The sequence below is a fragment of the Elephantulus edwardii genome, unplaced genomic scaffold (assembly GCF_000299155.1).
Source record: "Elephantulus edwardii isolate Elephantulus edwardi_28Jun2011 unplaced genomic scaffold, EleEdw1.0 scaffold00024, whole genome shotgun sequence".
NCBI classification, from domain to species: domain Eukaryota; kingdom Metazoa; phylum Chordata; class Mammalia; order Macroscelidea; family Macroscelididae; genus Elephantulus; species Elephantulus edwardii.
The window spans coordinates 7,426,357-7,443,352 of record NW_006399774.1 but is presented as its reverse complement, the minus strand read 5'-3'; the positions used below and the strand labels follow the sequence as shown (position 1 = coordinate 7,443,352).

Genomic DNA, 16,996 nt, shown 5'->3' with positions numbered 1-16,996 from the left:
GCTGGGGGGTTCGAACTGCTAGCCTGCCAGCTCTCACATGCTAAACCACAGATGTTGCTGTGTGCTGCTGAGTTGGAACTGACTCATAACTGACCCTCCAGTGGGTCTTCACATCGCCTGGGAAGAGACTGCCCATCCTTCTCCCTCAGAGAGGCTGGAAGACTTGAACCACCTGTCTTTGGGATTGCAGCACAGTTTATTACTGTTAGGCCACCAGAGATCCACAGAAAGTCTTATCAAGAGGGAAAGCTCCACTGGTATGGGGCCGATTCCCCCTGACAGTAACCCTCTTGGGGGGAAGTGACCCTTTGGTTTCTCAGGCGCTCTGGGGGTGCAGTAGCTGAAACACGCAGCTTCTCACTGACAGGTGGTTCATTGTGGTCATGTGCCATCGAGTCAGAACCGACTCATGGCTGACCCTCCACCGGCAGAGCCTACGAACTGCACAGAAACTGACAGCTCCTCCTTCACCTGTGAACGAGCTGGATTCGAACCACATAGGTCAAGCCCGGCAGGCCCGCTGCAGAGGGAAGGTGTGGCTGGCTGTTCTTTCCAGGGTCCAGCCTTGGAAACCTTATAGAGCTGATCCACTCGGTCCCACAGGGTCACTGTGAGACCAAACGTGCTCAGCTACAGTGAGTTTGGGGGAATGGGGGGCACCCTGACAGAAGCCCGCGGCCATACCGCAGGCTCCACATCTACCCACCTGCAGTTTCCTCTTCTTGCGAGAGAGGCTCCCCGTCCAGTCGCTGATACGCCGCATGCGGGATTTCAGGGTGTCCTTCTTGGCTGTGTCCTCGGGGAAGGGCCTGGGCTTGCGACAGGGGAGGGTGAAGGAGCCGTACTGCCTGGGGTCCCTGTGCTCCACCCGGGAGGGCACGTCCATGTCAGAGGAGAAGGACACCCGGGTGCTCAGGCCGGCGTGGGCCCCGAGGGACTCACTGGAGCACTGGACCCCCGATGGGGTCAGACCCATGCGAGGGGCTCCCCGGTCCAGCTCCCGCAGAGAGGACAGGGATGCGCTCTGGGTGAAGGGCTTCTTGGCGTCGCTGGGTGGGAAGCCAGGGTGCAGGCCAGGCTCAGGGGTGACGAGGCCCAGGAGGGAGCCCTCCAGCTCGCTGGTGTCACCGGTGATGCCCCACGGGGCATCGTACCAGGAGGACTCGGAGCTCAGGGAGCTGCCTTTACTGGAGCGTGGGCAGGACGGGGCAGGGGACACGCAGTGGCCAGCCGAGCACTGGGCACTGTCCCCACTGTCACCGTCGGGCCCGGGACAGGCATCCGTGTCCAGGGTGGGCGAGTACCTGAGCAGCTGCACGGGGGCCCTGCAGTCCTCGGGGGGCACCTTGGCACGGTGGGCTCCATTGTGGAACTCCACCCGCAGACGTCCGTCCAGCTTCCCCAGCGTCCGGATGAGCACCTTGGGGCTCCGTTGGCCCTCGGTGGCTGGGGGACACATGGTGGCCTTCCCATTGCAGTTTAACAGATGACCATTGCAGCCTGCAGGGGTCAGGGCCTTCTCTGTGGGCTGGGGGCCGCCACAGTGGAAGCCATTCTCTGGGGGGACGGTGACAGTGACACTACCCCCCTGGGGCTCCACCCCGGAGACACCAGCCCGGTTCTTGGCGTGGCTCCCACCTTTGACTGTCTTGCTGGTGGGGCCCCCAAGTCTGGAGGCGTAAGGGGGGTTGCTCTTGAAGTGGGAGAGGCAGCTGCGGGCCAGGGACCGGGACTTGTAGCTCGTCCCTGCGCCCCCATGGGCCCAGCAGTGCGGTGACTTGTCGTCCTTGGCGTGAATGCTACGAATCTTGAGCGAGCAGGGCTTGGGCCCCGCCCCGGGGCTGCCGAGGCTCCTGGGCCCCTGGACGGTGTACTGACTCTCGGAGTTCCCCATCTGAACCTAGAACAAGAACAGCTGCATCAGTAAGAGCCGTGACCTCACATTCCACCAGGGCTGGACTTTCTAAAAACAAAATGTTCTACGTGATGCAAACCAGCACAGCCGGGTAGCCCCCCTCTCTGTGTCGGACTCGGCTCCAAGAGCAGGCTCAGTAGTGACTGTGACGTTAGTTCTTGCAGGCAAGCACTGTCAGACAGGTGACACGACACACAGGCTGTTAGGGAGCTGAACCCATTGCTTTCAGCTTAGTGGCAAGGAGGCGCGCTTCCAACTCAAAAGCATGAGGTTCAAGTCCACCCGTAGCTCTGTGGGAGAGAAACGGGCAATCTCCTCCCAAGGGATTTACTGCCTCTGAAACTTTGCTGCAGGGTCAGCTGTGGGTCAGTTCTGACTTCAGGGTACACAACAGCCAACAGCCACTTTTTTTTGGACAATGTTAGTTTAGATAGTGGGGAGGAACAAAATCAGTGAAAGGGATAGGCTTCCCCAAGCCTTGGTGGCTTAGAACTCTCTCTGTCTCGCTTTCTATCCCTGGCACTGAGTCAGAGCCCCCTCCTGACCATCCCTCCAGCAGGTTTTTGAGGCCAGGAGATCTTTCACCTTCCTTCTGCAGAGCCTCTAGTAGATTGAAGCCACTAGAGAAGTACGACGTTTGAGTTGGCAGCACAGAGCACTACAGACCACACCTCAGATGGCCCTGGGCTTAGAGAAGTCTCTATTGCTATGTGCCCTCTGAATAACTCAGAGCGGACGCTCCAGTGGGTATTTCAGAGGCTGTATATCTCACGGAAGGAGACGGTCCATCTTTCTCTAGGGGCAGCAGGTAGGTTTGAACCACCTGCCTCTGGGTTGGCAGAGCAACTCCTTTCAAACTAGGTACCCAGGACCCCCTGAACTAGTACTTAGAACAGCTGTTGTTAGACACTGTTGAGACAGAAGTGACTCACTTTTCACAGACTGTAAATCACATGGGAGGAGACTGCCCACGTTTCTCTTGCGAAGCAGCTGGAGGATTTGAACCGCATGACTTTGGGTTGGCAGTGAAGCTCTTTACTGGTTACTCTCCAGAGCTCTCTCTTAGTGCTGAGAACTGTTGTGTTGTTTTGTTGTTGATCGTAGTCGAGTCGAGCACTACTCATAGCAACCCTATGAACAAAAGGCCTGAAGCCTTTTTTTTTTTAACTTTATTATTTTGTGTGTGTGTACCGTCAAATCTGATCTGACTGGTACAGGAGGAAATTGGCCCTCCTTCTCCGGCAGAGCATCTGGTGGACTCGAACCACATATCTCTGAGATTGCAGTGCAGCCTCTTGCCACTAGGCCACCAAAGCTCCCCAGGCCTGAAGCCTTTCTATAAAACAACTGTCATTTCTCAAGGTTTGTAGAGTTTCCAGAGGCATGTGGTGTAGGAAGTGGATGCCACTCCTGCTTCCAAGCCTGAATCAATCTGGGAGCTCCACCAAACACTGCCAAGACGGGTAGCCATTATGGTGCTTGACACACCTATGGCACAGTTGTTCCATTATGGTATTTAAGACCCCAATGGCACAAGGTTCCGTGTCACAGCAAACCCAGATTACCTCAGTACAGCAAATTGACAAAAGTGCTATATGACTTTGAAGAAAATTCCTCCAAAAGATAGTAACCAGGGATTAAAATATAATCTCTCTGGGCCCAACTTTCAAATACAAGGGAACTCCAGGAGGTCTTGTTGACTCTAAACAAGAGGCTTAAATAAAAAACTTGAAAACAAAACAAAACAAAAAACCACAATCAAAAATACCACACCAACCCTCAACCAAACCCAGAGAGTCCACTTTATAGAGTCGTGTTGCTTCACCCAGTCTCCAAAATGAAGACAAGGGCTTGGCCTTAAATGCAAGTGCCCTCCAGGAGATCTAGTTGACTCTTAAACAAGAGGCTTAAATTAAAAAACAACCAAACAATCCACACAGATCACATCATAGAGAGTCCAGCTACTTCACCCAACTACAAAATGAAGATAAGGCCCTGGCAGTCATTTGTTGTTGTTGTTGTTGTTGTTGTTGTTGTTGAGAGGTGCCATCTAGTAGCGATCCTATAAACAAAAGACCTTAACCCTGTTCTGTAACTATTGTCCTTTCTCTAAGTTCGTAACGTTTTCCACAGGCATGTTTAGGAAGTGGATGCTACTCCTGCTTCCAAGACTGTCTTAACCTAGTAGTTCTTAAAGAGAAATGAAGAAAAGAAATCTTTACCAGTCCAAATAAACTCTTCGCTGTTGTTGTGATGTGCCGTTTAGTCACTTGTGACTCATAGCGACCCTATGTACAAGAGCCCTAAATGCTGCTCTATCCTGTGCCAACCTCACCGTCTCCGACACACTTATTCCCACTATCCCAATCACAGAATCGATCCATCCCACTGAGGGTCTTCCCCTCCTGCGCTGTCCCCCTACCCTCCCAAACATTATGTCCCTCTCCAAGGACTGGGCCCTCCTTGCAACATGCCCAAAGTATGTCAGATGAAGCTTCGGAATTCTTGACTCCAAGGAGCATTCAGGCTTCACCCTCTCCAGGACAAAGCTGTTTGTTCTGCTAGCAGTCCATGGTATATGCAATACTCTTCTCCAGCACCACAGCTCAAAGGCATCAATTCTCTTTCTATCATCCCTATTCACTGTCTAACTCTCTGATGTGTGGCAGGTAATTGCGAAGACTATTGCCCAGAACAGGCACACCTTAGTCTCCAGCCTGATGTCATTGCTCTTCAGTACTTTTGAGAGGTCCCTCACAGCTGACTTTCCCAATGCAATTCATCTCTTGATTTTCTGGCTGCTGGTACCAAGAGTGTTGACTGTGGAGCCAAGTAAACTAAAACTGTTAACTAGCTCAATCTCTTCACCATCACTCTAGTTATTGAATAAAATGTTGCCATTAAGTAGATTCTGATTCATGGGGATATTCTGTATATCGGCAAGTTGTATTCTAGAAAGTTTTCAATTGCTGGGTTTTAGAAAAGAGAAAACCAGGCCTTTCTTCCAGGGAACCTGTGGGTGAACTCAAACCTCCAACCTTTGAGCTACAAGAACCACATGTGCCCGCCGGAGACTGTTTCCCGTCTTCAGGGAGAACACTTCCCCTTATTCACTTATGACCAGAGTTGATCTGTCATCCCAAACCAGAAAGTAGTGCTCAACATATGCCACGTTCATGACACGACTTTCACGGGCCACACAGAGAAGGAATAGCATCAAAGACAAGACTAAGAATGCCTCAAAAATCAGGCTGTGAGGGAGGAAGAAAGAAAAAAAAAATCTCAACAAAACGGACAAGCTGAGCTTTTCGAAAGACTCTGAGAACCCTTGCTTTAGAAGACGATGAAAGAAAATGGTCACAAGTAAAAATGTTAGAAGGTAGTTATCAAAAAAAGATACTCCACACCCAAACTCCACACCCAAAAAGCCAAAATCAGTTCCTTCAAAATCAGGGCTCTGCTGACTCAGAGGGGTCCTGCAAGCAGAGAAGAGCGTCCACTGAGGCTGGAATCCTCACAGAGTCCACCGTGGCATCTGGCTCCTGCAGAGCTGCTGGTGGGCTTGAACCACTGACCTCTCAGGTAGCAGCCCAAATTCTTAACCCACCACACCACCAAGGCTCCTTTCTCATAAAACCTGAATGAGCTCCCTCAATGAACCTACTAGGTTAAGCCAAACTTAAGGGGGCGTTTTGATCCAAACTACACCCCTTCATTTTCCATTCCAACCACCTTCCCAATATTTTCAGCAGCTGAAGGGGGTGATTTCAATTAGGCCCCCAAATATATTTAGCGAGCTTTGGTTTGTTTGTTAATATTTAAAACCAGACAGTCACAAAACAAAAGTCAAACACGCTGACTCTGTGTTGGTGGTGGTTATCAAACATTCCAAGCCCCCCATCACCAGAATCCACCCATAAACCTCACTTCATTCCCTTAATCACAGTCTAACCCCTGGCAGGAACCACAAGCCGGGGTGGCTGGATTTACCTCAGGAGTGTCTGCTCTGAGGGGTCAGTGGTCAGCAGGCTTCACATGGTCCTGGGGACAAGGGACACCTTCCATGCACAGAGGGAGTGAGTCCATCAACTGGTCCTGGGAAACAGAAACAGGAGAAAACTCTCAAGCTTTTGGCTTCCAACTCCCTAAACAAATGTGAAAACAAATCACAGTGAAGATTTCACGTAAATCATCTGAAGAAACCACTGTCCCCGTGAGTCACGCACCAAAGTAAATAAATGTCTGTGACATGTTTGTTTCATCAGGGTGGATGGAAGGCGTAAAAGAAGCCAGAGCTCCCTGGCCGACCTTGAAAGGGCCTTTCTTAGCACAAAGCTCAGAAAAGCTGGGCCCCAGGCTGCAGTCAATGCAGCGCCTTTGTCCAGGGGAGAGCCGGCTGGAGTGAGTCACAGCTGACCTGTCACCACAACAGGAAGACTCTCCTCGCTAACAAAGCTGCAGGAACATCGTGCTGACGACACAGGGCAAGAACAGGTCATTGTTCTCTCTTAGGCTGACAGGTAACCACAGCGCCCAAGTTTGCTACGATGGTGAGAGCGGTAACCACAGCGCCCAAGCTTGCCATCATGGTGAGAGTGGTAAACACAGGGCCCAAGTTTGCTACGATGGTGAGAGCGGTAACCACAGCACCCAGGCTAGCCACGATGGTGAGAGCGGTAACCACAGCGCCCAAGCTTGCCATCATGGTGAGAGCGGTAACCACAGTGCCCAAGTTTGCCATGGTGGTGAGAAAGGTAACCACAGCACCCAGGCTAGCCACGATGGTGAGAGTGGTAACCACAGTGCCCAAGCTTGCCATGGTGGTGAGAGTGGTAACCACAGCACCCAAGCTTGCCATCATGGTGAGAGCGGTAACCACAGCGCCCAAGCTTGCCATCATGGTGAGAGCGGTAACCACAGCACCCAAGCTTGCCATGGTGGTGAGAGTGGTAACCACAGCGTCCAAGCTTGCCATCATGGTGAGAGCGGTAACCACAGTGCCCAAGTTTGCCATGGTGGTGAGAAAGGTAACCACAGTGCCCAAGTTTGCCACGATGGTGAGAGCGGTAACCACAGTGCCCAGGCTTGCCACGATGGTGAGAGCGGTAACCACAGGGCCCAAGCTTGCCTTCATGGTGAGAGTGGTAAACACAGGGCCCAAGCTTGGCACGATGGTGAGAGCGGTAACCACAGTGCCCAGGCTAGCCACGATGGTGAGAGCAGTAACCACAGTGCCCAGGCTAGCCACGATGGTGAGAGCGGTAACCACAGCGCCCAGGCTTGCCATCATGGTGAGACTGCAGTTACACCAGCTGTAGAGGCGGAGTCCTTGAGAGACGGAAAATTCTCACACGTGTGAGTGTGAAATGGCCCACAGGTGAAAGGCTCATATACCCGCAGCTCCTGTCACCAGTGTGACCTCATCAACATCAGTCAAACACAGAAGCCCCAGGCCAGCTGCTCAGATACACGGAGGCTGGGGCTCCCTGCGCCGGGATGTTCCTATTGGGCGTCTTTTGCCTCAACAGCAGGTTACATAACCCCAACTTCTCTTCCTGCTTTTTTAAATTAAGAGTTTGAGTCTTCATTTAATGTTGTTGTTGCTGTTGATGACTGCCATCGAGTCGAGCACGACTCACAGTGACTATGAACAAAAGACCTAATGCCGTTCCAAAACTGTCATCATTTCTCCAAATTCATAGAGTTTCCAGAGGCATGTGGTTTAGGAAGTGGATGCCACTCCTGCTTCCCAACCTGTTTTACATCTGGAAGCTCCACCAAACACTATACACATTGGGAAACCAGATTCTGGTATTTGATACCCCAGTGGTACAAGGTTCAGCATCACAGCAACCCTGGTTACTTCATAGTGCACATTGACAAAGAGTGATGAAGAAAGTAGAAGAGTGTTATGTTTCAAAAAACACAGCACTATCACAAAGCTGCTCTGGTAGCATAACGTGTTACTTGTTATGCTGTCAACCAAGAGTTTGTCGGTTCAAAACCACCAGCTGCTCTATAGGGAAACGGTGGGTAGTCCCCTCGAGTATATAATAAAAGGCCTCAGAAACCCAATGGAGGGTTGCTAGAAGTCCGAACCAACACGGCAGCAGGTGGGCTTTGAGACCTTGTCCAATCTTTGGAAAAGGACATCAAGCAGTGGAGTCACAAAAATGGAGGAAGCCCTTCCATGTGCCGGTCTGTCAGAGTGTCTTGTCTGTCGCCATGGGCTTGAACTTGGCCATGGCAGTGAGGCTGTTATACCCAGGATCACTATGAGTTGAGCACCTAACAACTAACCATTTTCTTTACTAGAGTCTGTCCTCTAAGGCCCAAGAAACACAAAACAAAAGCCAGCCCGCTGAGCTGGACGAAAGCACCACCACACACTAAAGGCTGAGCGGGCCGTAGGTGACGGGGCTTGGCTGTTGAGAGCTCATGAGCTCTGAGGAAATGTTTGCTCGTGAAGGAGTACCATCCTGGAAAGCAGGCGGGCGACAAAGTTGAGTGGCCACAGGAACTTCAACAGACGGGGACGCTGACCAGCTGGTCACCGGGCACCTCCAGCCAAGAGAAAGCAGGCTTAAACCGTCATCACGGGAAGAATGCACCAGTATTTATGTGGAATTTATTGACAGGAAGGGGAAACCCTGAGGGAAGAGTGGAATTGTGGTCCCCGAGGAGCGTGACAAATTGAACAGATATTTATCTGTCAGGATTCAGCTGTGGGGTTTTTGTCTGCAAGCAAAAGAATAAAGAAATCGAATTTTCTGCACATACCACCGCCCTCCCGCCCCCATTCCTTTACAATGGGAATCTTCTGGCATTCACCTTAGAAACTTTTGTTGTTGTTGAAAGAAAAAGGGCTGGGTATAGTCAACTGATAGACTTCCCCTGAGCTCTTTAAAAAAGAAAATAAGCTAAGAAACCCCCTGAGTGTTTGAAGAACAGGCAGGCATAAAAGGTAAGGCAGCCTGTGCTGAAAACCACTACTTTGCATGAAGACACTGTGGTATCAGAGAAATGGCGTGAAAAGTGTGAACAGTTAGCAGACACTGCATGCCGAGTGGCTACTAAGACAGAGAAAGAATTGATGTATTTGAACTGCGATGTTGGAAAAGAGCACTGAATATCCACGGACTGACAAGAGAACAGATATGTCTTGGAGAAGGTGCAGCCAGAGTGTTCCCTGGAGGCAAAGATGATGAAACTGCATCTCACGTACTTTGGGCAGGTTGCTAGGAGAGGCTATTCCGTGGAGAGGGACATTGTGCTTGGGAGGGTGGATGGATGGCAAAGGGAAGACCCTCAACTAGGTGGTCTGACACACTGACCCCAGCAATGGAGTGTGTCAGAGATTGTGAGGATGAAACAGGAGACGACAGGGTTCAGATCTGCTGTTTGTGGGGTCGCTATGAGTCATACTCGACTCAGCGGCACATAACAACAAACACTACCACAGCTGGGTGGCTCTGAGGTCAACGCCACCTCGCAGTGACCTCGAAGAGCTGCCCCTCGGGGGTGCCCAGGCTGCCATCTTTACAGAGGCAGATCTCTTCTTCTTTCTCTCTTAGGGCAGCTAGTGGGTTTGAACTGGTGACCTTTCGGTTAACAGTCTAACACTTTAAACACTCTGCATCAGAACTCTATATTACACTTATAAACCTACACAAAGCCCACTGGGGCCGAGTCGACTCCCGCTCATGGGGCCTTCCATCGAGTTTCTGAAGCTGCATAAACTTTATGAGAGATTGTATTATCTCTCTCCCTCAGTGGGGTTTGAACTACAGCCCACGTCTTAACACACTGCACCACCAGCACTCCTTACACCAGGCATACACTTTTAGAAGTTTATTTTACTTATCACTTCATTACAAAAAATTGCTGGGTTTTTTTCAAAATTAAAAACTATCCCATGTACCTTAAAATAAAATGTCCTTGTCCTTCAGTTCCCACACCCCTTCCTTCTTCCCGGCCAATATGAATGCAACAGGTAGTTTTTAAAAGTAAAACCACAAACAAAAAACCTCACCCATCCCTCTAATCTTGTTTTAAATCAGGCGCCAAATTACCACAGCAGGAACGCTCAGTGATGAGGAGGAATTCCATTAAATATGTCATCACAGCGCCTGAGCCACTGTGGCCTGGGAGTCCCAGAGAGAAAACATCCTCCGGGAGAAAACACAGCACCTACCTTGTTTTCATTTGTCCTCAACCTGGGTTTGAACTGACGCAGCAGAATCTCAAAGAGGACTTCAGGTAATGTCTTACAGCAGAGAGGACCAGCCGGATGCCTCAGCTCAGCTCTGCCCAAGTAGAGAGGCCCCGGGCAGCCAGCTGGCCAGATGGGACCAAACAGAGAATAAGAGGGAAGCCCAGTGACCAGATGGAGCCGTGAGGCCAGGCTGCGGGGCTGACTGTGGAGAGCATGGAGTCAGGAGCCGGCCACCTCACGTGACAGATTTATGTCATGGCCTTCCAGCAAGCCCACATCCAACCACAAGAAAGACTACAGGCTCTTCTCATAATGTCAGAGGGATTCTTATACTCAAATAAGGCCCTTCTCCCAGCACTGCCCGAGGCAAACACTTCAGACACTGATAAGAAGCATCAGATAAGGCTGGCTATGATTAGTCAGAGCACTATCTCTTTGGTTCCCCCTTTCAGCAGGAATGGGGGAGGGAAGAGGCCCATTTGAGAAACACGTCTGTATTTTAATCCAGTTCTGTCAGTGAATTTAGGCTTAAAACCCGCTTCTGTCTCTTTCTTACAGAGCATGTGAGCCATTTCTGAGTGTGCTTCTTGACAGTGGGTGAATTCCACCTTCCTCATTGGCAGCCTGAGAAGAAAAATACAAGCCCACCCTCCTTCCCAGACTTAGAATCAAGTGTGAAAATACTCATAAAACGATCTTCAAAGAAATTATGACATGCCACCCAGGACTTTACATTGTTATTAATTTTTAATTATAAATGGAAATCTGTGTGGTATGACATCAGATCTGATTATAACAATGTACTATTTCTGATTTTTTCCTGAACAAAATGCATTAATAAGACTGTACATAACAACAACAAACAACACATAAAAATAACACTGCATGTAAAAAATTACACATACACACACACGCAACACATATATATCTGTAAGTGAACCACTTAACACCTGGTGGTGCAAGGTCCAACCATATGCAAGTGGGTGGTCATATATGTTTATAATAAAAGTTCAGAATTACTTCTGGAAGAGCAGGATAGAGTGGATATACTTGATTCATCTCTCAGATAAACTGCTAACGAGTAAAGCTGTTATTTTAAAGATTAAGTTGTAACTGGGCCCAAGTCATGGTATCTTCGATTCCTTCATATACATATGGAAGTTGGACGAGCAGTAAGGAGGACTGAACAAGAACAGATGCCGCTGTGTTATGCTGCTGGTGTTGAGGGCTGAATATCTGCTGGGCCGCTCAAAGAACCATCACAGCCTCCTGTCATGGAGGAAGTGACACCTGGGCATTCCTTGGAGGCAAGGATGGACAGACTTTGTCTCACTTACTTTGGCCAAGGTATCAGGTAGAGCAAATAAATACCTGGAAAAGCAGAGGGTCGGTGAAGGGAGAGGATGCCACTCCCCAAAATGAACTGAGGCCATGGCACCAACAGTGGGTTTCTGCACAGTGCAGATCACGACGGTGGCCCTGGACGGGGTAACCCTTCAACCTGTGGTCCACACAGCTACTCTGAGTCAGGGTTCACTCCCTAACACCCAACAACACAACATCTCTCACCAGTTCTTAGCACCAGGACAGCAGGGAAGAAGGTCCTAGGGTCCACCCACAATTGCTGGGCACCCCCAAGATGCTCACCTTGGACTGGGACCCTAAAGACACCACCAAAGCCTGCGGTGTGATACCACGTGCTGAGGCCACCTTCTACGTGGCCTGGGGAGATTCACCTGCTCCACACCTGAGAGGGGACAATGAGGAAGGATGACAGGAGAATCGATGCCTTGGAGCTGCGGTGCGGAGAAAGGTTCTGAATAGCCGAGGGCCTGCCAAAAGCAGCAGCTCATACGTCCTGGAGAAAACGCGCCCAGAGTGCTCCTTACAGGCAAGGAGGCAAAGCTTCCCTCATCTCACATACGTTGTGCATGTCGCAAGGAAAGGCTCTGCCTCGGAAAGGGACATCCTGCTTGGAAAGTGGAGGGGCAGCATAGGAGAGGTGGACTCTCAAAAAGATGGACTGACACAGTGACCGCAGCCATGGACTCACTGTGTCAGACATGATGATGAGGACGGCACAGGGCAGGACAGGGTTCAGGTCCGTTGTTCGCAGGGTTACCATGAGACATACCTGACTCGATGCATAACAACAACAAAAGTTTGGTTGCCGTGACTAAAAGATCGCTATTGGCATCTAACGGGCAAAGATCAAGGGTATTGCGGAACATCTTAAAGCTTAAGGGACAGCGTCCACAGTGAAGAAATCCCTGACCTCAGATGTTAGCGCTACCATGGCTGAACCACCCTGTTAGAAAACAGCATTGCCCAGCTCACAAAAGATGCTCATATGAAATAATGGAGATCTGTGGAAAATAAAAACAAAAGCAGTCAACTCTGTCCATGCCTCAAGTTACCAATAAACTCCACAAACATTCTCTGAACCTCTTTCTCTCACTTGACTTACTGCTCAGTAGACAGGACTTTATGCCCAAGACTTGAAGGAGCTCATTTCTATTCATAACAAGTCCTAAATCCAATTTGTACAAAGAGGCAGGCGAAATGAGAGGAACGGCTGGTCTCCATAGCAATAGAAAGAGTAATCCTCACAAATAGAGTGAGCAGAAAGCAAACTGCTGTTAAGGGTCTCGAAAGCTAAGCGTCCATTGTCCCAGCCCCATGGGTTCTATTTTCAGTTCCAAAAGGACCTTTCCACAGGCACAATGACAGATGAATGGGCCGGCCAGTCTGTGAGGATGCCCACGGCGCAGAATATCCCGGGGCAGGAAAAGCCCGTATTCAACAGGTCGAAAAAGAATCCGTTCCATCAGGACAATAGCCCGGGGTATTTTTGCACAGCTTACCACCATAGTAAGCCAATTTACAGCAAGGAGAGATGGCTTTCACACCTGTTCTGACATCTGCAAGACTGTCGGTTTGCAGCACTGAAATGATTTGTCAAACTATGACATCGTGAATCACTACTGGCTCATGAAATCCACTTAATGAATCAAGCCCTGCATATCAGAATCAGATAGAAACCCAGGTAGGTGGAATCCCTCAACAGAACCTATCATAGTGCGTCACAATCAGGGTAAAGATTTTACAAAATGAAACCATTTTGTGTTAGTCTGTATTCTCAATTGTGAATGAGAACTGTCTTTACACTGACCAGCCTATAACTCAATGCACTGCCTTCGCGTCAGTTCTGATTCACAGAGAGCCTCAGCCAGGTTTTCTGAGGCTCTCAGTTGCAATAGGAGGAAAGTGCCCATCTTCCTCTCGAGGAGCTGGGATTGGACTTGAACTACTGTAGATGTTTAGGGTTTGGCTTAACTGCACCACTTGCTATGGACGACACCACCAGAGCTCCTGACTAGTCAATCTGGGTTCCATCAACCCAGAACCAACTCACAGCTGATGCTCCAGCACGTTTTTCTGTGGCAGTAAATCACATGAGAGGAGATTGTCCCTCACAGAGCAGCTGGTGGATTCAAACCATGTGCCTTCAGCTTGGCAAGGCAGCTCCTTAACCACTTGGCCACAAAAGCACCATACTAGTCAACAGAAGTTTGAGTTAAGACTAGCTTATAAAACTCCAAGTGACAGTTGAATCAGAGTGGCACAGACCCTTTAGGGTTCTTTTTATTTAAAAAAAAAAGTTTCTACTAATTTATTTACAAAATTTGAATTCAAGAACAAATGCTTTCAATTTCCCTCACCCCGCCCCATCAAATTGTACAACCCCATGATTAATCACACATACATCTGCCCTACACATCCTCATCCCTCTGCTTCCAGCCTCTCCCACCCCTCCTGGATCCTATACTCATTCTACAATAATGGTTTTATATGATATTTATCCTTGCAGGACTTAGTTCACTCAGCATAAGAATCTCTAGTTCTTCCCAAGTTAGGTAATAATTTACAAAATCATTGCTCCTGAGTGCTGCATAGTATTCCATTGTGTGAATGTACCATAATTTCTCAATCCATTTGTTTGTGGTTGGACATTCGGGCTATTTCCATGTTCTTACGATGGTGAATAATGCTGCTAGAACATTGGTGTACAAATCTCAGTTTGCGTCTCAGTTCTCATTTTCTCAGGGTATATTCCAAGTAGTGGAATAGCTGAGTCATACGGCATTTCTATGTTCAGCTTTTTGAGGAAGCACTAAACTGCCTTCCAGAATGGTTGTACCATTTCACAATTCCACCAACAATGTATAAGTGTTCCTTTCTCGCCACATCCTCTCTAACATTTATTACTTGCTGACCTGTTAAACTTTGCCACTTTTACTGGCGTGAGATGGTACCTCATTGTGGTTTTGATTTTCATCTCTCTTATTGCCAATGATTTGGAGCATTTCTTCAAGTGTCTGTTTGCCATTCGAACATCTTCCTCTGTGAAAATTCCTTCCAAGTCCTTTTCCCATTTTGTAATTGAGTTATAAGCGTTTTTAATAAACCCCACTCATTTGGTCAATTGCTGTCACTTTGGTTCCAACTCATAGCGACACACCCATCAGCTTTTCAAAGATGTAAACCTTTCTATGAGGAGACTCCTCAGGTATGTCCAACACAGCAACTACAGGATTCGAACCACCGATCCTTTAGTCACACACTTCATCACCAGAGTGAAATACCTTAAAGAATGAGCAAACTATAGAGAAGCTGAAAGCATTTGGAAAATCCAAGAATACCTACCTACCAGGAGGATATTGTTCATTAAGTGTCATTAAGTCAACGATGAGTCATAACAACCCAAGGAAAAGCAGATCTGAACTCTGCTCTATCCTCTCGCATACTCACCATCTCTAATATGCTCAACCCCATTGTTACAGGTAGAGAGAGGAAGAGCAAAGAAGCGACAGACACACTGACATTAATGTGCAGTTAAGAGAACCATCAGTTGGACCACCAGCCCATGGACTCTAGCGTTCTACAATGTTAAGAGTAACTTTCACTGAAGCCCAAATTCTTCCTAGAAAAGTCAAGAATCACTCCAATGAAGAAATCATTCAATGAATTGGGTCTTGAAGGATGAGTAGAATGCTTTCAGATGGAGAAAATGTCTTTCAGAGAATAAAATTTAGTGTCTCTTAAAGGCTAGGATGTTTTAAACCACTCACTGTGCCCAAGATACTGAACCAACAAGTTAGTAAAAGGGAGAAGGACCCCAACTGATTCAAGGCTCCTGTGGATTCAACTACATTGAGGCACTGAGGGCAGAGGGGCCTGGGTTGTTGTTGTTATGTGCTGTTGAGTCGTTTGCAACTCATAGCGACCCTATGCACAACACCCCTAAACCCTGCTCTATCCTGCGCCAACCGCACTGTCTCTGACACACCCATCCCGATTACCCCAGTCACTGAATCAATCCACCTCATAGAGGGTCTTCCCCTCCTGCGCTGTCCCTCTACTCTACCCAGCATGATGTCCCTCTCTAAAGACCTGTCTCTCCTTACAACATGTCCAAAGTATGTCAGACGAAGCCCCAGAATCTTTGCCTCCAAGGAGTAGCCTGGATTAACCCTCTCTAGGATGAATCTCTTTGTTTTCTTGGAAGTCCATGGTACGTTTAATACTCTTCTCCAGCACCACAGCTCAAAGGCGTAAATTCTCCTTCTGTCCTCCCTAGTCATTGTCCAGCTCTCTGATGCATAACAAGTTATTGCAAAGACCATGGCCTGTATCAGGCGCACCTTCGTCTCCAAAGAGGGGCCTGGGTACAAGTGGCAAATCCACAGAGAAGAGGAGCTTAAGCTGGTGGGTCGATGTGATGAAGAGGAAGCCAGGAGAAACAAGACACTCACCATTATTTTCTTCTGCCTTCATCTCATCACTCCCCAAAGCCCCACAGTGATCGCTTAGAGACACTGGGGCACTTATAGGGTAATAAGTCCCTGGTACCCATGAACTTAATGATCAGTGAGGAGTCAGCACCCCTAAAGTAAGAAAATGTTCTAAGTGTTGAGAGAAACTTGGAGAAAGGAAATGAAATCTAAGAGTCACACTTGAAAAGAAATACACATCCAATTTCTTCCATGAACAAATGTCTCCTATGCCATGAAATCAGAAGAAGTAGATGGTGCCTGGGCACCATCACTGAAAAGCTTGATCAAAATCCTACAGGGGAGTCCCAGTCAAAAGAGGGAAAATTACAGAAATTCACACTCTCATGGAATCCAGACATCATGAAGCCACTGAGGCTGAAAGCCCACTTAGAAAATGAGTACCCTGAAAAGAAAAGCTTTAAACCAAAACTGTTCCCTGAAGCCATCTTTAAATTAAATAACACTTTAACTTGTTGCTGATTGCTGTTGAATTGAACATGACTCATAGGGACCCTATGAACAAAAGGCCTCAAGACTTTGTGTAACTATTGTCACTTCTCAAAGTTCATAGTTTCCAGAGGCAGGTTGTTAAGAAGTGGATGCCACTCTTGCTTTCAATTAGAGGGGGGAAAACCCCATAAACTAGCTTGAATATCATGTTGATTCAAACAATTATCTACATGAGATCAGTCTAGCATAAACAACATAAAAGGTTAGATGATATATTCAGGGGGCATTAACTTTAGTTCACCGAGAATGGTTGCACCAAAGAATATAAAAAAATGTTACTGGGGAGCTCTGGTGGCCTAGTGGCAAGAAGCTGCACTGCAATCCCAGAGGTACACGGTTCAAATCCACCAGATGCTCTGCCGAGGAAGGAGGGAAAATCTCCTCCTGTACCAGTCAGATCTGATTTGATGGTACACACACACAAAAATAATAATAAAATTTAAAAAAAATTTAAAAAAATAAATAAAAAATAAAAAAATTTAAAAAATGTTACTGAACTGTGTATATAGAAATGATTGA

The 16,996-nt window shown here is 48.2% G+C and overlaps 1 protein-coding gene across 1 annotated transcript in view; it reads right to left on the bottom strand.

Moving 5' to 3' along the window:
- TIAM2 (T-cell lymphoma invasion and metastasis 2) overlaps positions 1 to 16,996 on the bottom strand; it is a 537,146-nt gene that overhangs the window by 168,927 nt on the left and 351,223 nt on the right. The window contains exon 3 of the mRNA XM_006882752.1: positions 707 to 1,900. Coding sequence (XP_006882814.1) covers positions 707 to 1,894 — 1,188 coding nt within the window. The 5' untranslated portion in view covers positions 1,895 to 1,900. The remainder of the gene's footprint in view (positions 1 to 706; positions 1,901 to 16,996) is intronic.